The sequence below is a fragment of the Haliaeetus leucocephalus genome, unplaced genomic scaffold, assembly GCF_000737465.1.
Source record: "Haliaeetus leucocephalus isolate CR32 unplaced genomic scaffold, Haliaeetus_leucocephalus-4.0 Scaffold101, whole genome shotgun sequence".
Taxonomy (NCBI): Eukaryota; Metazoa; Chordata; class Aves; order Accipitriformes; family Accipitridae; genus Haliaeetus; species Haliaeetus leucocephalus.
In genome coordinates, this window is record NW_010972537.1 from 182,156 (window position 1) to 199,151 (window position 16,996).

The 16,996-nt window shown below is 43.1% G+C and overlaps 1 protein-coding gene across 4 annotated transcripts in view; it reads right to left on the minus strand.

The window, feature by feature from the left end:
- Positions 1 to 5,098: 5,098 nt before the first annotated feature.
- NUAK1 (NUAK family, SNF1-like kinase, 1) overlaps positions 5,099 to 16,996 on the minus strand; it is a 49,077-nt gene continuing 37,179 nt past the window's right edge. For all 4 annotated transcript variants that reach the window (XM_010585338.1, XM_010585339.1, XM_010585341.1 and 1 more), the window contains 4 exons: positions 16,703 to 16,768; positions 10,647 to 10,766; positions 10,210 to 10,342; positions 5,099 to 9,112 (listed from right to left, as the gene is read on the minus strand). In XM_010585338.1, the coding sequence (XP_010583640.1) occupies positions 7,959 to 9,112; positions 10,210 to 10,342; positions 10,647 to 10,766; positions 16,703 to 16,768 (1,473 nt within the window). In that variant the 3' untranslated portion in view covers positions 5,099 to 7,958. The remainder of the gene's footprint in view (positions 9,113 to 10,209; positions 10,343 to 10,646; positions 10,767 to 16,702; positions 16,769 to 16,996) is intronic.

Genomic DNA, 16,996 nt, shown 5'->3' on the forward strand with positions numbered 1-16,996 from the left:
GGCCTCATTTTCTGTAATGGTCAATAGTTTTGTTTCTCCCAGAGCTACCTACCTAAGCCATTGCCAGATCAGGGCCTTAACTTGGAACTTTTCAGAAAATAGCATTTTGGCTCTGGTAAAAAGGAACTATGATAGCCACTGCAGTTATTTCTTCATAGACCAGGTGACTTTGTTCATGTACTACCCATCTGGGCCGTTTGTGCCTTCTCTATTAATGTCAAAGGAGGGCAATTTCCATTCCCATCCAGACGTGAATTGGTCCACATGCTATTGCCACTGACCTGATGGGGTATGCTGGGTTAAGACCACGTTAGAAACTTGACCAAAAGTACTGCTTCACTTCCTTTAGGAAATGTCAGATTTATTGAACTATAACACAAGAAATATTGAAATGTCCAGCCTGAGGTCCAGTAAGCCTTATCCTTGTAAGCACCAAGTGACCGCAGCTCAGGCTGAGGTCACTGGGAGCAGAAGGTGGCCATCGGTTTCAAAAATTCAGGTGTAGGCAGTTCAAACTGGCTTCTCAAAAACAGATATTTCTAAAACCACTTTTGAAAATCCAGAACTCTTCATGTGGGGAAATCAACTGGTGAGTATGTGGAACCATCAAATTGTGAGCATATGGGACCTGAAGCCATACCCACTGAATCCAACCAGAATTTCACAATGGTATGAATTTATTTTTTAAGGCTGGATGCTCATCTGGGTTGGGTCAACATCAGTTTGCACTATCTGGGGATGTAGTACTTGACCATTACCCATTGCCTCTTTCCACTCTGACACAAATTTTTCCTGGGAGCGCAAGGGGATTAACTACCTTGGGGTTTCTAAGGGCCAGAGCTGACTGAACATTCCTTGTGGCACTGAATTGTATGGGAATTTAGCAAACATCTCTTCTCAGGCAGCAGATCCCTCGTCTCAAGAAATCTTCCGATTAAACTGTCAAGCTCTGGGACGTGCAGCTAAAGAGAACAACAGAGTTTGAAAGAACATTTAAAGAAATATTTTTGATAAATCCCAGTGCAGCCGGGATGATGACACACACTCTGGTCCTAGCAAACTTGCCTGGCAGGCAGCTAGGGCTTTATATGTAAATATAAACATATATTTACATATTTCCTAACATCTGTTTTGAATTTGTTTTCCCTTTGGTTCTATTTAAAGTATGTCTTGTCCTATTATCTCTGAGGCTGAAATTTGGAGGGGTCTGTTAATAAACTCTATCACTGCAGAGCCACAAGACGAACTCTCCCTCCTCCCTGGCTTTTCAGTCAGTTCCTCTACAGCTGTTCCTTGGTTGTATTTCTAAGTGCAATAGTATCTCCCCCGCCTATGAAAGAAGCACAGTTTTCTAAGTGGCTTCCTGCTGAGTAGGGTATAATCTCATCACCAGCTTCCAGGGATTTATATTCGGTTGGTCTAACCCATTTGTCCTGGCAGCCCAGCTTTTTAATTGTTCCTCGGCATGGTGTCTCTTTCAGAGAGCGCCCTGCTATTAGCTCAAGGTCCCATCCACAGTTTCTGCATCCAGGAAGAAAAGTTACCTGCTGCAAGGCACCAGAGCTGGAGCCGCTGCTGCAGAACGAGCCCGTGCCTTCGGCTGGCGATCGAAAAACCTCCAAAGCAGAGGCGATGCCACGGCCAGGGTTAGCGCTGCAAAAGCACATCGTGAGCAAAGTTCAACCCGCCGTCCTGACAGGCTATTACGCAGTCTACGGAGCAAAACTAAACAGGACAGCGAAGGAGATTTGGACTACGTGACAGAGTGAGGGGCATTATTTGTGTTAAATAAATAGGATAAGGTGAGTGGGGAAAGGGCAAAAAGAAAACATCAAGGTGGGTTGACGCCAACTTTCGACATGGGCTCTGACAGCAAAGGCTTCAGCGCTGGGTGTGCACTGTGAGAAAGCTCAAGACGGAGTTTTCAGAGGTGCTCAGTGTCAAAAAACCCTGAGCTCACGACGGCAGTAGAGCTGCTTTGCTGAATGAAGAAGCAGGGTGATGTCCTGACCTGCAAGTGTACTTGTGGCCAACATGTACAGCTGATTTATTTATTTTGATGGCAGTCAGCTATCTAATCCCTTCATGGTCCTAGTGTGCTGCTTCTCAGTGTAAGCTCTAAGCCCAGCACATGAGTTGGGATGAGGAGCCTTCTTGTAACGCATTAAATTGTCTTGTAAAATGCTTTTCCAAGGAACAATTAAGCATCAGTGCAAATACATATAATGTCCTTAAAAGTGCAGGGTTCTGTATAGCCAGATAATACACAAATCAAAGGGTTTTCTGCACTGATGAAATTCCAAGAAATATGGGGCAGGGGGTAAGGGCCAGAGAGAGATAGCCAGAAACAAAATGCTCAGATCATCTATCCAAAAAAGTTGCTTCTCCAGCCAAATTACTCAGGCTTTTATGAGAAAGATGTCTTGGTTTGGCAAGGAGGAAAAGACAGCTCCACCAGACAACAGTAAAAGACAAAGCCCTAGTTGAATACTAAATACAATTAATCCAGTGGAAACACAGCTTGTTCTCTTCTGTGGTAAAACTTTCAGTTGAAACCCTGAAACCAGTAACCCTGGGACAGGTACTGGAGAGCCTGGGCTGATGCTAGCAAACACCAGAGTTTCTATTGGCTCAACAAAAGCATTCCTGCAGCTGTCTCCAGAAGCATCTCATTAAAATGAGATGTGAATCACCAAGATAAATGCTTAACTAAACTAATAAGCTTCTCATATACACTAAATTTACATGAGTATTGGACTTCTCCCTTCATTGGACTGGTTATGACTTACTTACCCTGTAGCTATAACTGAGACTCTGGTGTTGCAAAGTTCATTATTACACATGCTTATGGAATCCCTAGCAAATTTGTGTGCAATAACTAAAAATGCCATCTCTTCACCTCAGTTTAGCACCTTACCTGTACAGTCCCTGAATCCTCTAAATGGAGACCAGTCTCTTCCATGAGAAGAGACACAACTACAAATCAAACGCAACTTCTGTGGCTAGAAATCGTGCTGTATCACTTTGAATTTTGCTTCTCTTGCCAGCACTACGGGGTGGCTGTGGGCACCACCTCGGAGGTGGTGACAGCACTGGAGGAGAGCTGCCTCCCGCTGTGTCGACACAAGTCCTTCTCCCTCTGCACCAGTGACTTGGGGCTGGCGAGCTTTGAAGAGCAGCGACAGGCTCCTCTGCAAGTTTTTGTGCTGGCCTCCAAGTGCTCTACCGATATATGGAAGTGTCACTCAGCTCACGCGAGCTGGCCCCTGGACTTCAGCAAGCCTACCACAGAAGCGAGAGGGATCCCTGGCATTATCATGTTAGGCACGTGCACAGGCTTTGCAGGATCAGAAACTGAGATTGTTGACTTTTAGAGTTAAAGGAAGGGTTGTAAAGGACAAGAAAACCACTACTGCTTTTGTCACTCGACTGTGTAGCTCCCAGGGCTCCTGTCTTGCTTCCTTGCTCCTGTCTTGCCCGATCCATAAAACTTCAACAATTCTTGAGAAACACTGGAATCCCCATGGAGCAAGCATGAAAGAAGACCAGGTCTGGCTACAGACTTACTATGTAACTTCAGCTAAAGCATATCACTGTACACTTATCTCCTTTAATAAATAGGAAAATTAGACACCCACCTCCCCTCCCCACCCCACCCCAGAAGCATGTGCTGTCAGAGCTGTACAAACACGTACATAATTACTTCTCAGTGCTCACCACAGAGGCGCACCATACCCAGCCATCCAGAACTTTCTTTCTAAAAGTCATTATTTTTAAAACAAAACAAATGGTTTGCCCTCAAATTCACTTTTTTCCTAGTATGTTAAAAAAAAGTTGTTTCGTAATTGCTATTACAGAAGAGACTTGCATTACATTTTCCACCACCCAGCACCCACACAGTTAGACCTTATTCACCTCAGGTACAGGAACACACGTGCTGACTTTGAATATATACCTTACAGTTTCTGACTCAATTAGCATACAGCAGCTAATAATTCCCTTTGTAATGTATTAACGGCTGTTTGCCTTTCTGCATTGTTGGCTTTTTCCCTTTATTCCCACTGGTTTTTAAGTGGTCATAATGAATAAATATAGTACCTACAGCCATAGCTTCTTGCTTTAAAAAGCTTGAGAGAGAGAAAATGAATTAGGAAAATGAAAGCCTTTTTTTGCATGATATCCAAAGCTTGGATCCTAATCCAAACCGCCTGTAATTTAAAAAGCAGAATATACACCACAGGTATCTTGGCTGGCTGCATCAAGGGTGAAGTTTAATGGTGTCTTGCTCAGAGCCAACGTTAGGACATTGCCAACCATTTCCTTTATTTTAACAAGTCCCCAGCACACACAGCATATATACCTAACACCCGGTTTCCCTTATGATGCCCACCCATTTTCCAAGAAAAACAATCTAAAGCCTTCTAGTTATCGGGGGACTCCAAAAAAAATGAAAACCGACTCCCTTTTTCCCTCTCACCAGCTGATTATGCTGGCTGCTCAAAGCCATCTGACTGAAATCATCCCACATTTGACAGCGGCAGATGGCCACCGGTCTTTTTTGCCCAAATAACCCCTAAATTATACCAACAGGAGCATTAACATTGTCAATAAACTGTCCCTCTCCCCGCCAGAGAGGGGAAAGGACCATGACCATCTGTCTCTCAGCTACAGATGAGCTGCGCCGTGTCTGGTCAGCCAGCCGGCTCCGTCTCACCTGCAGCACACCTGGCCACAAACCCCATTCATCTCCGGCAGAGAAACCCCAGTCAGCTATTCTTCTCCACCAAACATTTCTATAGCTGAAAGCTTTGGGTGTTAGGCAGTGCCAAATGCTTCGTAGCACGGGAGTCTCTGTGGCCACCCACATTACATTCAAATGCACAAATGAGCCAAGAAGCTTTGCATAAACAATTTGGTACAATGTGCTGAGATGCTGCTGTATTTCTGCATGACATGTTCATTACCGTTTGGCCTCAGCTTACGCTGATGTACAGTGAAAAAGAAAAGGGAGAGAAAGAGACTCTTCACAGTTACATTAATTTCATTTTATTTAATAAAAAACAGTATCAGATTAAAAATACAAACACTTTGGGTGATTATCCAGCGTTTTCCCCTGTGTGCCTCGTAGAGCTCAAACCAACCAAGGATTGGGAGAAAAGAACAAAAAACCAAAACAATAACACCAAACAATTTTGGCCGGAGCTGTAAAATAATGTCGCACCAATTAAATTACACCAAATATATTATTATACCTTTGAAATGGCTTTCAGACCAATAAATAAAAAAAAAGACAAATTCAAATAAAAAAAGTCAACTTTGTATTACAAAAAAATTAAATAAAAATCACAACACTAATAATAACAATGTGCAGTCAAGTTTTTTTTTTTTCTTCTCTTCTAGGAATGATAACATGCCAGTAAACATGTAACATGCCAGTAACATGCCAGTAAATCCCTACATAACATTTCCAGTTTGGCAGCAAGCAGTCACTCACTCATTCACATTTGTACACAAGGAAGCAGGCCTGGGCAAAAGCCTCGGGAGATATGAGCCTTCGGGGTGCTCCTCACTTCCCCGCCACGGCCAGCTGACTTCCCTTCCCTTCGTCCTGAAATCTCTATAAATCCATTCAAGGTTTAGCACCAGATCTGCAGGGAAGGTGTCAATCAGCATAACCCCACCAAAGTGATGCTCCATCATGTCAATGGGACAGCGCTGATTTACACCAGCTGAGGACCTGGCTCTTAAGCTCCAGGACATGAGTTAAAAGCCGTGGCTGCAAAGCACATCCTTGTTTCGGAAAGGCCATGGAGACTATGTCAAGTTGTTTTAAAATGCACCACAGCAAACTTATTAACTCAGTACACTGCAAAATGGGGTGCTGATCTGGGATGGGCTAAAAGAGCACATGCAGGGCCTCTGAGAAGATGGGATATCTGAATATCTTACGGAGACGTACACATCTGTAGAGAAATGACCTGCAGTTGCCCTTCCTGAGCAAACGGACAGCGAGCCAAATTTCACTTGACCACCTGAGAGCACCCATCTCTCATAGATTTCATGGTATTGATGCCGTTTACTCCTGGGCCAAATTTGGTCCAGTGTTTCACAATGAGAAAAGGTTCTCCATAGAGTCAGATTAACTGATTTAGGAAATTCAAGGTCATTCATCTTTATGCTAGGCAGCCCAGTTGATTTTTAGGAGGAACCGGCAGACTTAAGTACCATGATACACTGAATAAGGAATCTGCAAGTGAAATAGCTCCCTGCCCCAGACACCAACGATTTATGGGGTTATCCCTGATTCCCAGGGAATCCCCAGAGGAACTCTATTCCGTTTCCGCACAATCTCTAGGATTTTGGACACAGTGGGCCAAATTCTGCTTTCAGTTCCAGTTACAGGGTAGGAGTGAGAACAGAGCTTACTTGCCCATGCTCCTCTGCTCTGGGTATGCGTGTAGATGTAAGTTTTGCAGCTGTGGATCATTTGACATCATAGGCTGAAACCTGCAACTTATTCACACCCTGGCACCTCCAAGAAAGCCAGGGGCTATGTGCTCACGGAAATGAGACTGAAATGGGCCTTAAGATTCCAGTTTGCCCAGGCCTGCCAAACACACAGTGCCTTTCTGACATAGGCTTACATTCAGGTAATCCAGTAGACCCATGTGGTACCTTTACGGGAGTTGAAGCCTTCAGTCTGGATAGTTAGATATGTCTGAGAATACAAACACATATCCTTCTTGGTTTTTTTCAAACTGGTATCATTGCACACACAGTACCAGCTACACTATACGGACAGAGGCCCGCAATTGTATCCTAACTCTGTTCTCAAATCTACCATTATCATTTCATCGCTCAATTCTTTCTGCTCCATTACTACCTACCTAGAAACATTTTCATTTGGAGAAAAGCATCTTCCCACTAACTTTCTGACCTCTATCCTTTTCCTACATGCTACAACCTTTTCCTTACCTAACATTCTGGTCGCAAACTACCTGTCACCCTCAAATACTACAAGCTAACAGCAAGGTGGCACCATTTGCTGACAGCAACTGAACTCTAGATTGGAGGGTCAGTTAACCCTTGAGACGCTTTGTTAGATCCATCTTTGTCTGGGCGTTCATCTGGCTGGCCATTTTGAAAGAGTCACAAATTGAACACAGGTTGAAATGCCTTAAAAGGTCATTTAGCTGATGACAACATCCATTCCTTCCAGCTCCCATTACCATTTCTGTGACTGTTTTTACTGGGAGGAGTGGCAGTTGGAAACAATCTTAGGGCCTCCTGCTCACTGAGGAGCAATGGCTGTGGGATCTGAATGCCTGCTCCACCGCTTGTCCACATACACCTTGTGAGGTTATTCTGGGGTCAGTCTCTCAAATTATCTGTCCCAGAACGCGTTCAGAACCTCTCAGGTCACCCTGGTGGAAGGGACTATGGTGACCACCTAGCCTGGCCTCCTGCATAATGCAAGCCAGATTCCCAATGTGCAATGACTGTATCCAGATGAATAACTTCGGGGGAAATAAAGGCTCTCTTTCTAAAAGACACCCCAATTTGTCTTGAATAATTCAGCTCATCTCTTGGTAAGGCTGATCTAATATTAATTACAAACCTCTCAAAACATGTATTCCTCACTTCCAGTTTTAATTCTGTCTAGCTTTGACTTCAAGCCATCAAATCTTGATGCTTTGGTCTGCTAGATCCTGATGTGCTTTCATCACGTATACAAAGACCAAAGGTTATTCTCTGATCAGGTAGGTAATATTTTGAGGACACAAAATAAGAGAAGTGTGAGATGGCTTTGGGGCTACTTTACTAGGAGTTCAGCTAAGTAGGTACAGTCAGCTCCTTTGAAGCAAAACCTACCATTGTCAGCAAATCAGTGACCTGGCTTACTCCATCATAAAGGTACACAGAAAAACTCCCTTCCCTCCCTTTCCATCTTCCCTCTGCTAGTTGAGCTTGTTGCAGATCTCTAGGGCTTTCTTGTAGACCTGAGTCACATCATCCATGTCTGTGAGAAGGGAAAAACTGCTGTCCCCCAGACGGTTGCGGTAACGCTTGAGATACTGTGGCCGTGGGCGGTTCTGAAGTCCTTCAAAGTCTTGGATCTGGAGGAAATTTTCAGCAGAGACACAGCTCCGTATCCTCTGTCTGTTTGGCCTGTTCTCTTGCAAATCCAGCAAATCAAAGGAGTCACTGGACAAAATACTGTCATCACTAATCACGCTGGAAGGGCGGCTGTAACTTCGAGGTAATGCATCCCCAGGCAGGACCACTTCTTCCATGGCCTCCAACGTTGGTGTGTCAGGGCTAATCAAAGCAGATTCAGTGCTGCTGGTAGAATACTTGCTGTTATGTTTCAAGATGCCCTTACGCCTGCAGGAATGGCTGTAAGACCCATTTCTGGATGGCTCTGTGACCCCCGGAGAAGTGTCACTGTTTACTGTCTCATCATTATTGTCCAAGAGTTCAGAAGATTCGCTTCGTTCTGGAGAGGAGTAATAGCCAGACTCCCTCTGCTGAGTCTTCTTTAAGATTCCTTTTTTTGGCATTAGTGAAGACTGCTTAGTGCCATATTTTCCCGCTACCTCTCCCTCCACAACGCTTTTAATGGCTACGCCAGTCCTACACAACTCTTGCTCCAGCTTAAAAGCGGAGGGTAACACTGGGCTGACCACTCCTTCAATGAAACCTGCACTGTGAGATCGATGTTCACTGTTGCTCCTTTTCTTCAGGATGCCTTTGGGCCTCTTGGAGGTGGGTTTGGATGCATTTTCAGCTCCTCCTTCCTGGATGGACTGTGCAATGTCATTTTCCTTCTTTGATTTTTTCAGAGACCTTTGTCTCTCTAGTGTGACTTCAGGACCTTTGGGCTTAGAAAGGCACTTCATTTTGGTATCAGTCTCTGGTTGGAGGCCAGTAGAACGGTGATGCCAATCAATGAACCTTGCCAGCAATGGGGACTCGGAGTCCCTCATGGCATCACAGTCACAAACACTACTCTTGTAGCCCCAGTTAACCCACCAGTGGTTGGCAATGTCTTCAATCGTTGCTCGGCGTTCAGGGTTCACCATCAGCATCCATCTGATAAGACCACGAGCATCTATTGACAAAGAATGGAATATAAAATATTTAGAATATGGGCATTCTTAGTTTTGTCAGTTTAAAATGGAAGTGTGAAGCCAATCAAATGAGCAAAAATAATGTTTCTTAGAACAGGAGAAGTGAAAGGGGGTAAGACTTTGGCCATCAGTCAATGTCGGAAAATGCATTTGAGTACTACTTCTTATCAGAAGAATATGATTCACCCTGGGAAATGTACACTGGATTATCAAAGAAATTGATATTTGTGCTGTATTAGTCAGTGAATAGTTCCATATTACTGAAGGAAGTCACCAACCTATCAACTCTAATAATTACAAAACTTAGAGGAAAACAAAGGGGAATAGGGATATTTTAAATGATCTACACATTATTGCTTTTGTATTTACTTTTTCCATAAACAGTGTAGCCTTCTGTATATTTTAAAGGTGTATTTTCACAAAGAGAGCAAGAAAGCAGAAAACTGAAAGGGACAGCAAACAAATGATACAAGATAAATATTCATTTAAATATATATATATATATATATACATATACACATTTAAGGCTGGAAGGAGTCATTATAATCAACGACCCAGACTTAGTTGATGCTCTTGTGTCAGGTGACTCCTTAAAGTGTTATCCTCTAAGTAGAAGTAAATGCAAACATAGTGGCATTAATTCAGATTTTGGCCTGCCTTCTTGGATAAGAGACTGCGTCACTCTAACCATTCATCTTCTCTCTGCTTGTGATATACCACAGCGTAAGCTAGAGGACTGATCTGTACCAGTATGTTGTATCAGTTTACAGCTTGTCTGAACAATTCCATTTGCAATAGCTAACAGACCTTCCACTGTCATAGATCTAGTTAAAAGAGCCCGTTACAGCTTCCCCAAGGCAATAAAATCTATCTGCTACAAAACTTTAATTTCAAAAGGGCTTTTGGTAAATGCTGTACCCAGATGGGAATTGATAGCAGATGAAGTCAGTATGGGAACAAGAGATTTTTTTTCTTCATCATTCTAACATGACACCAAAACATGTTGGAAGGGGCCGGGCAAACCCTCCATTCTGAACTCCTGTCGGCTCAATACATTGCCCTCACTCCTTTTTCATACCTGAGGTCTGTGTTGGCTCACGATATTCTCCACTGCTGATCTGCCTGATGAGATTTTTGTGATCGAAGCCATCAAAGGGCATTGTTCCATAAACCAGAGTGTAAAGCAATACACCGAGGGCCCAGCTGTCAACCTGAAATACAGAGACAATGCGTGTGAAGCCCAGGAAAGCTGATCCCCACCCTTCTCCCTGCCATTAGCACCACAAGAGCAGCATCACGTCCAGCTGCGCCTACTGATCGGCAAACCCGTATCTAACATCTGACTAACCACAGGCAAAGCAAACGAAAGCAAATGAAGGCAGCTTGAGAACTTTCAATATGGGAGAGACCCAAGCGAACACGCATGTGCAGTAACACTAGCATTAAGATTAACCCTCTAGAACATTATCATCAAAGGCAACCCCATACCACCATGGAAAAGCTGACCCTTCTTACCTCTGGACCTCTGTAAGGTCGACCATTAACTATTTCGGGGGAAGCATACAGTGGGCTTCCGCAAAAGGTCTGCAGAAACTTGTCTTTGTGATAAAGGTTGGAGAGTCCAAAATCAGCAATCTGCAAATAGAATTGCACAAGGCATCTGTAGTACTAACAATATCTTAATGCAACAGAAAATCCTTTATCAGGAAAGACTTAGCTATATTTGACCCTGCTGTAGGACAGGGATCTCGACACAGATAATCTCTCAAGATGCCTGGCCAACCCATTATTCTATGATTTTTTTGCTTCTCTCTCTAAAGATCCTCCAGAGGAGGAGAGGGTCCCCAGGTTAAATCCTCCAGATTAAGAGCAAGGATGCTTTAGTTCCATTCACAGACAGGTCACTGCAGGACTGCACAACCATAAGTCAGTAATTTTATCCTGCAGTTTCACAGCTGTGTCCCCAGTCACAGCTTTGTGCATGTGCACGATAAGAACGGTAGCACTTTCGGCTTGCTTTCCTTTGGTATCGATGATTATACAAGATGAAGAGCTATCAGTGGACAGCAGTGCCTCCCAGTATGAGGAACTTAGCTACGTTTGAAGGAGGAGGAAAGTGAGGCACTTGCTAACTCTTCCAGATTCAGGGACTCCGGCTGAGGAATCTGAGCTGTTAAGCACACGAGATGTCTATCATGAGATAATAAACACAAGTCTGGTTCCTAACTGGAAACAATGGGCCCAAATCCGGCTTTCCCAACACAAACAAAACTTCCCTTGAGACCGTTGGGAATTTTGCCCATGTAGGAACTGCAGGAGTAGGTCCAAATATTTTGTTTACTTCAATTCTCTGTTCTTGTTCTTACAAAACAAAGGCTGAGGATAGCAATACTAAATACTCCCACAACCTTTGCATTTCCTTTGTTTCTCTAGCACAAGGCAACACATCTCATTTTTTATCTTGTTTAAAACCCAAATGCTTCTGTTTCCCAGAGGTACTTTTATTACTGCCCACTATTGACATAAGGCATACATAAAAGACATAAAGCACAGGCATAAAAAAGGTATTATAGCTATAAGAGACAGAAGTTTTCTCTGGATTTTCTTTACCTTATTCAGGTCTTTTTACCAGAAAGAAATTAAATCCCAGGAATTTTCACAAGAGAAAATTCAAGAAAACACAAAGTGAACAGGAAGGAAAAGGATTTACCAGCAGCATCATTCACTCCTGGCTTTCTAAAACGTGCATCATCACTGCCTCTAATATCCGTTTAATTGCAATGTCTAGTCAACTCTTGGGAGACATAAAGTCTTTGTCTCTACTATCTAAACTCCTACAGCTACACCTAAAAATGTCACAGTTGAGACCAAAATGAACAAAGTTGGTGAAGTATGGACAGATGTTCCCAACTCTTCTCTCTTTACCCCAAAATAGAAATATATATATATATATACACTTTATAAATAGATATATAGATATAGATACAGATATAGATACTTTCATGTTAAAAATATAAACTTCTTTTTAAAATATCATTTTCACAAAATTTTTAAAGTCACAGAGCAAATATGAGATTTCACACTTCACCCCTCTCCTATTTTGGTGTTCTGCTTTTGCAGGTGTCCCACTGACAATCTGGACTCATAATATCCTCCTCACAGAGCAGCTGATTCCTGTTCATTAATGTTAATTCATCTCACCATGTCCATTCATAGTTTGAATTCACTCAGTCCCTCAAACAGCGTATTATCAACACACAGCAGAAAATTCAACCTTTAAATAAATGTGGTTTGTAAAATCTTCATTGTATGGCTGGAATGTCATTGAAAACAGCTGGTGTACAATTGCAGTCTGCAAACATATTCTCATGGCTCAGATTGCACTTAATTGCCCTAAATTCCACTTTCTTATCAAGTCACCCCGCCTGGCTTGCAGGAAGTTGGTTTTAAGCCTTATGAAGTGTGCCCTGTCAATCAGGCGAAGAATAGGATCATTTCAGTGTTAAAAATTCGTGCTGGTCATTGAGTTTTATTTTAGTTCAGGATGCAGTTAAGACAAGGACAAACACTGCACAGTGTGATTCCTTAAGAAGATACATTCCCTTAACACCATGGAACGTATAAAATGCATGTGGATGTGCATGAATATATATATATATAGGGATACACATACCATTGTTCACACTAAGAAACTCTCAGACTTGGGCATTCATGTTTTCATTCTGACCATTCAGGAAAAGAGTATTTATGTTACAGTCCACTCCCATACTCACAGACTGATGTTTATCAGCTTTTCCCATTAAAACTGTCATGCCCCCCAAAACAAGATTAATAGAAGCCAACATTACTTCATGTTCTTGGCACTTAAATGGAACTAAGGCATCAAGTCAAAAAAACTTCCTAAATTGGGAGGAGCAGGGAAGTGGACTTTTATTCCCCTCGCTTCAGGAGTGTATGTTTCATATTTACTGTTAGCTATGATAAACCAGCTGTAATTTATTGCTTAAGTATGGACTATAAATTCCATGAAGTTCACACTCATGGAAACTGTCAGTTTTATCCCACTTCAGAATCTGTCTCTTTGTACTGCAGATAGAGAAATAACTAGGTCTCTTAAAGCAAGTGAAACGTATGTGCAGTCGGTCAGACTTCCAGCAAGGTAAATCCCAATTACATATACTTACTCTGTATATATGAAACTCTCATGGGTTTTTAGTGGTTAGTCTGATTGGTGTCCCCTTACCAGCCCAAGAGAAAGTGCAGTTAGTAGGATTATATTACTATTATACTTGCATTTTTCTCTCCTTCTATCACTTTGGGGTTGGTCATACAGTTTACGTCAACCTCTGCTAGACATCTCTTTTAGGTGCGGTTCCCAGCCCAGGGGCTGCCACAGCCCTTCTGTGAACAAGGAGGCCCCCTCCATCGTGCCAGGCTGCATGACAGAGGTGTCCCTGGGGGTCGGTTGTGGCATGGGGCAGGGACACGGTATTTGGATAGGCCAGCAAAAGGCACTAATTCCCTGGCCGCCACATTGGGCAGCAGTTTTTCTCCACCTCCCTGCATGCAGGTGAACTGTGCTCTTAACAGCTGGCACAGGAATGTGCGGAAGGAGAGGCTTGCACACACTGCAGAAGCCCTACTTTCATTGCCACATTATTTCTTTAAAGAACATGGCACCATGAACAAGGTAAGAAAGCAAATAACGCTCTTCTGCCCTGGGAGGCTGCAGTGTCTTGGTAAGGTTTAGCTCTAGGATCGTGCCCCACTATTGATCTCCACAGGTTAGGTCCCAGGAGAAACATTCACACTCGGTGTTTCTGCTAGATAGCTGGGTGCATATCTGGCAAGGTACTGTTTGATTAATTGGCTGGGTGAACTTATACGTCCCATAGATCCACGTCCATGTTCAGTCTCACAAGTCTTTAAAAACTCATTTTATTCACTTGTGTTTGCTGCATTTAGGGGTTTTAAGTAATAGTTTGCAAGAAATATTACTGCATACACCAAGTCCCTGAAAAACATAATTATATACCACAGATCAGATCACTTTTTTTTTCCGTTTTATGTTTTCTTCACATTACTATGACATGTTTGTGTATATCATAATGTACAGATCACTGGCTTCTTCAGAAACGTATTTAATTGCACATTGCACCCAAGAACAAAGGGATTCCTTTCATTTTCTCATTCTTAAAATCAAACTGCCAATTTTGTAAATGCTTTGTAATCCACTGAATGAAATATAAATACTGGGAAAGTACAGATAAGTCTAGCACTCCATTTCTAGAAAATGCCTTCCACTGAGTATTTGAAGCCATCAGTCAATACCAAACCCCAGACTGCATATTTCTTTTTTTCTGCCTGAATAAACCATATAAATACTCTCAGAATGGGGACCTGATAAATTTACTCCTAATAAATAATTTACAGCTCCATATGTGTTTCCTTGCCAACGGTTACTGTTTAGTGAAACAAAGAAAAAGTGGGAAGTAAAATTCTGTGCAAGTATCATAGAAACCACAGTAACATATTCAAAGCTTCAGCATCAGGGAAATAGTGGCCGTGTGCTTAACATCAAGTATTCAAAGCTGATCCTAGTCACGAGGTGTAAAAAAAAGAGAGCAGGGAAGAAAAGGAAAACAATACAAAAAGCAATCTTGAATTAATCCAAATTCAAACACCATTGATAGTAAGATATATGAAATACCAACTGCTTCCTAAGTTCGGTCTATTTTTTAGCTTCACGAGACCCTTTGCAGAAATAGTTACCAGGGGACAGCAAGGGAGCTTGCAGCCACCTACCCACACCAAGGCAGCCTTGCCCGCTCAGAGGTGCGCCTTACGGCTCGCAGAGAAGTAACTGAGGAAAGGCTGGAAATACACAAAATACCTACACGGCAGCTTCAGGAAAGGGAAGCCTTCAAGAAATAGATGTCCAAATGACTGGAAGGGATGTGGGGAGTTGCGGCTACCCGAACTTCTTCTGTAGCAGTGCCACTGGGTATGGCAGCTGAAATGCCTCTGCGGTTCAGAAGCCCCTGGGTGAGCTCCATGGTCTGGACTCGAACACAAAGCTGCCTGTCCCTGCCCCATCCTCCCGCGCTCCCCACAGGATGATTAGACTCCCATAAAGAAGAGAGGGGAGGGAGCGGAGCCTTCTGACAAAGCACAGCTCCCCGGAGGCTTGGGGAAGTGATTGGTTTTGCATATGAGGACCAGAGCACGGAGATCCAGGCCACCACAGCTAGCAAATTCCCCAAATTCCTCTTTTCTCTCAAGAATTCCCTGATTAGCTGGGAAGATAGTTTGGCATGTAACACGGAAAGAAAGGTCATCCTGCCTGCGGAAGCCTGTTTCATATACAATGTCCTAGAAAGGCTACTTTTTGTTTTCAGCACTGCTGAGAACAGCTTGGGCTGCTGCAGCCAGCGTCCCTGTAGGAACAGGAGTGGGGAGGTTTGCTTTAACACTGGATGCTAACAGCAGAACGTCCAAGTATTGCATTGGATGGGCCTTCTGTAAAAGACTATTTTTAGAAACCACATATTTATATGCCTTTAATCCACTAGTTGATCCAAGTTAGCTTCTGTCATCAGTGTTACACAGATGGCAGCTACCATATGTTACTTTCCATTTCCACTGCACATCAGCTTAAAATGAATCTCCAGCGTGAAGCGCAGAAGGCAGTGTGTGCAGCCCCATGGCTTTCAGCGGAGACAAAATGAAGATCCAGTGTATTTAGATATTTGCCTACGCAGGGAGCTCCTCAATCACTTTGTTAATTAAGCAAGGATGACCAAGTGTCAGCAGAAACTCTTCGGCATCGCTCCCTCTGTTTGCCCATAGATGGGCACACCTAGCCACCCTCACATCCAACTACCCAGGAAGGAACGAAGTGGAAAGTGAAACAGGTTCAGCCATCTGGAAACTACACTTATCTCTGCATTATTTATCTTTGTGCTACAGCTATTAGGAAAAAAGAAGAAGAAGGGAAAAAAGGTCATTCCCATGCTTTCACTGGGGAGAAATGACATGGAAATGACATCACTGACATCACTATCCAAAGTATACGTTTGTGTCTGGAGTTCCAAGGCCATTTCCTAATGAAGCACATGTGCTTTACTAGGTTTATTTTGAAACTCTATTTGCTTATTTTCCAGCCATGATCAAAAGGACATTCAGAGTGTTCTGTAGGAGGTACTTGAACCCTGTAGACCAGGAGAGTTTTTTCCTAGTCCCAGCAGCAGCCAGCAATAATATCATTCGTACAATAAACCCGACTGCACGAAACACTCTGCTGTTTCTTACCAGTAGATAGATACTGCTTTGAGAATCACGACCCTTGGGTGGCAGGACAGGGCCTTCTCCCTCAAATTATGCAAAGCTTCATTTAGCGTGTATGACTGCTCACCAGTGGTGCTCTTTCCCCAACCTCCAAACCGCTGAGCCTCTTGCCAGATGCTGTTGCTTAGTAGCTGTTGCCATAACACTTGCTCTTCTAATACTTCGGATAAAAATGTTACAAAACATGCAAATCCATTCTGAGAAGCTGAGGAAAAGAATCCTACCTTAATATTAAAACTGTCATCAAGAAGGATGTTTTCCAATTTTAGGTCCCTGTGGACAACACCGTTCTGAAACAAGGGAGAAAAAAATGGGGGAGAACATGAGAAAATATTGGGAAAATTAAAGGTGAGCTGGCAGGGTGGTCTTTGCATCTACATTTCAGGGCTGATTTCACTGTCATAACACTCACGGCCCAGTGACTAGTGACAGGCAATGTATTAGTCACTTGGTGTGTGGTTAAGGGAAGAATGACTGGAATCTGTCCTCCCACAAAGCCTCTAAAACAGCAGGGGGGG